Source organism: Montipora foliosa, chromosome 9 (assembly GCF_036669935.1).
Source record: "Montipora foliosa isolate CH-2021 chromosome 9, ASM3666993v2, whole genome shotgun sequence".
In the NCBI taxonomy this organism is placed as follows: domain Eukaryota; kingdom Metazoa; phylum Cnidaria; class Anthozoa; order Scleractinia; family Acroporidae; genus Montipora; species Montipora foliosa.
This window is the reverse complement of record NC_090877.1, coordinates 115001-117647: the sequence shown is the minus strand read 5'-3', so window position 1 is coordinate 117647 and position 2647 is coordinate 115001. Positions and strand designations below refer to the sequence as shown.

Here is a 2647-nt window from a genome sequence, read left to right as displayed (position 1 = left end):
GGCTTTTGTCGACCATGTTTTTTCTCAGAGCTGCAAAATGTTTTCCGCTCGCTTTATTGCTGACGCGTTCCTTAAGGGCGGTGCCTACTGTTGTTATTGCGCATACGTTCTGCGCATCTCTAGATACTCGGATTTCCTATCGGTGATTCTTACTAATACAGGGATATTTTTGCGCGGTTTAAAACTATCCGGAGAAAGTAGTTCTTAGTAAGTACTCTTGGTATCCAAAACGAAAATTGGGGGTAGCCATGCATTTTTGAGAGATAATTAAGCTTCAATTTGACAAAGAACGGCATACATTGCTTTGTATTTTAAAGCTTTTTACAAATATTATTCATGACTTATCTTTGAAAAATGCGTGGGTTACCACCAATTTTCTTTTTGGATTTCAATAATACTTGTTAAGATCTACATTTTCTGCATAATCGCACAACGGGGCAAAAATATCTTTAATTAGTAGGCACCGTCCTTAACCATATTAGGTATAGCAGAAATAGCAAAGGATATCGAGAGTTTGAGTAGCCAAGCAGCGCGCGCGAAGTGCGTGCGCGTTCAACGCTATCCACTGTTTCCGTAGATACAAAAAGCTGATAGCCTGTGTCTGGCGAGCCATTTAAAGTGCTGGCAATCTGATATCCGTAGTTCAGTTTTTAATATTATCCGATACAATCAAACAAAGAAGCTAACATGTTGGCTCCAATTATCTAATTGTGAAATAATCCCCAACATGATTGCAGAAACTAGAGATCTACCCAATGTTACAGGGATAGAGTTCATAAGAAGTCCGGTACGGATAAAGTGTTTCGAATTCACCATTTTCCCCACAAGCTTTTCAATAGAAAAACAGCTAGAAAAACGTCTGCCGCCATATATTGGCGCAAAACAAGGTAGGGGCACAAAAAGATATTTATACAAAGTGCATAACAGAGGTTCTTTTAAAAAGAATTTACAACGTTTTTAGGGAGTAAACTGGAGGCAAAAACGGAAAAGAAAACGGTACGTTTTGAGGACTGCCTTGGGGTGCATTCCTTTGCGATGATCCGAAGAAGGATCACTGATCTAAGATCACTTGGATCATGTTGCTTCAAAGAAACTGAAAAATCCTTTCCCAGAGTGGATTTATCGGTACCTCTGATGCACCGTGATCCAAGTGATCCTTTCTCGGATCATCCCAAAGGAACGCACCCTTGATCAACACGAACGAAAGAACAGAAGGAAGTCGGCATTCAGTTTATATTGCTCAGCTAAACAGTTGAAGTGTAATCTGCGAATTCTTGCTTTTGCTCCGACAAAATCCCCTTTCCATCTCCTCCGCTTTCCTTTGCGACGAAGTCTGGAAGCGGCTTTCCTCGTGTCTCGGGTGACAACATTGCGATTACCCCAGCGAAGAATGATGTGGTGCCGAAGACGACCGGTGGAACCCAAGCGAGTCCTGCAGCATCCTGCTAAAACAATAAAGAGTGAAGCAATGTAAACAATCAACTGACGCAAAGTCTTTGAGGGGTTGTTCCTACAAGCCTGTTGCTAACAACGAAATTCTGCCAACGAATGTCAGCGGTGTTCTCGAGGACAAGTGCCGCCCGCCGACCGACCGCCAAAATGGTTGCCGGTCGAGATACGTATTTTTTAAAGCTTTTGTTGTTAGTTTTTTGTCTCTGAATAACTTAGCACCTCTGTACATTAATGACTAATAATATTGTTACAGTCCAAGTCGTAATCTTAGATCCACAAACCAATGCCTAGCTCCTTTTCATCCCCAGGTCTTATCAAAGGACGTATGGTGACAGAGCATTCTCTGTGGCAGCTCCGAAGTTATGGAATGCTCTGCCCATCAGCGTTATGCAAAGTAGTGCACTCTATTTTTAAGAGGAACGTAAAGACTCATCTTGTTAGATAAGCTTTTTTGTAACGCAATTAATTTTAATCGTAAAATTGTAAAGCGCCATAGGTCAGTTAGTGTATATGGCACGCAAATAAATGTGTTATTATTATTATTATTACTATTATTATTACTATTACTATTATTATTACTATTACTATTACTATTACTATTATTATTATTATTATTATTATTATTATTATTATTATTATTATTATTATTATTATTATTAACTCTATCGTCACTAAATCCGACCAGAGTCTTCAACCTTCCAAGCTGGATACCAACGTTATCTGATCCTGTTATTCCTTTTAACCTTGAACCTCCTACATACCAACAGATATCAAATGTGATTACAAAAATGAAGACTTCCGGTTCTCCTTGTCCTTTAGATCAATTATCAATCATTTGTTTTAAAAGATGTCCGTTTCTTCGCACCTATTTATCTGAAATTATCCGTACGGCTTGGTCAACTGGATCCGTCCCAAGCGAATGGAAGAAAGCATGCACAATCCTCATCCACAAGAAAGGAAACGTTAATGACCCTGCCAACTTTCGTCCAATTACTCTGCAATCTGCGCCCTTAAAGGTTTTTACCTCGTGCCTTCGTAATGCCATTTTCAACTTCCTTGCCGCTAATAATTATATTGAACATGAAATTCAAAAAGGTTTTACACCTGGTCTCTCAGGAACTTTTGAGCATACTGCTCAAATGGCTGACATCATTAACAAAGCTCGTACCAAGCAGAGTTCTCTTGTCATTACTCT

At 39.4% G+C, this 2647-nt stretch overlaps 1 protein-coding gene across 2 annotated transcripts in view; it reads right to left on the bottom strand.

The window, feature by feature from the left end:
* Window positions 1–509: 509 nt before the first annotated feature.
* The window catches only part of LOC137971329 (uncharacterized), a 10661-nt gene continuing 8523 nt past the window's right edge, over window positions 510–2647 (bottom strand). The window contains exon 4 of one of the 2 annotated variants that reach the window (XM_068818153.1): window positions 510–1445. In XM_068818153.1, coding sequence (XP_068674254.1) covers window positions 1192–1445 — 254 coding nt within the window. In that variant the 3' untranslated portion in view covers window positions 510–1191. The remainder of the gene's footprint in view (window positions 1446–2647) is intronic. The other variant, XM_068818154.1, reaches the window with a different exon arrangement.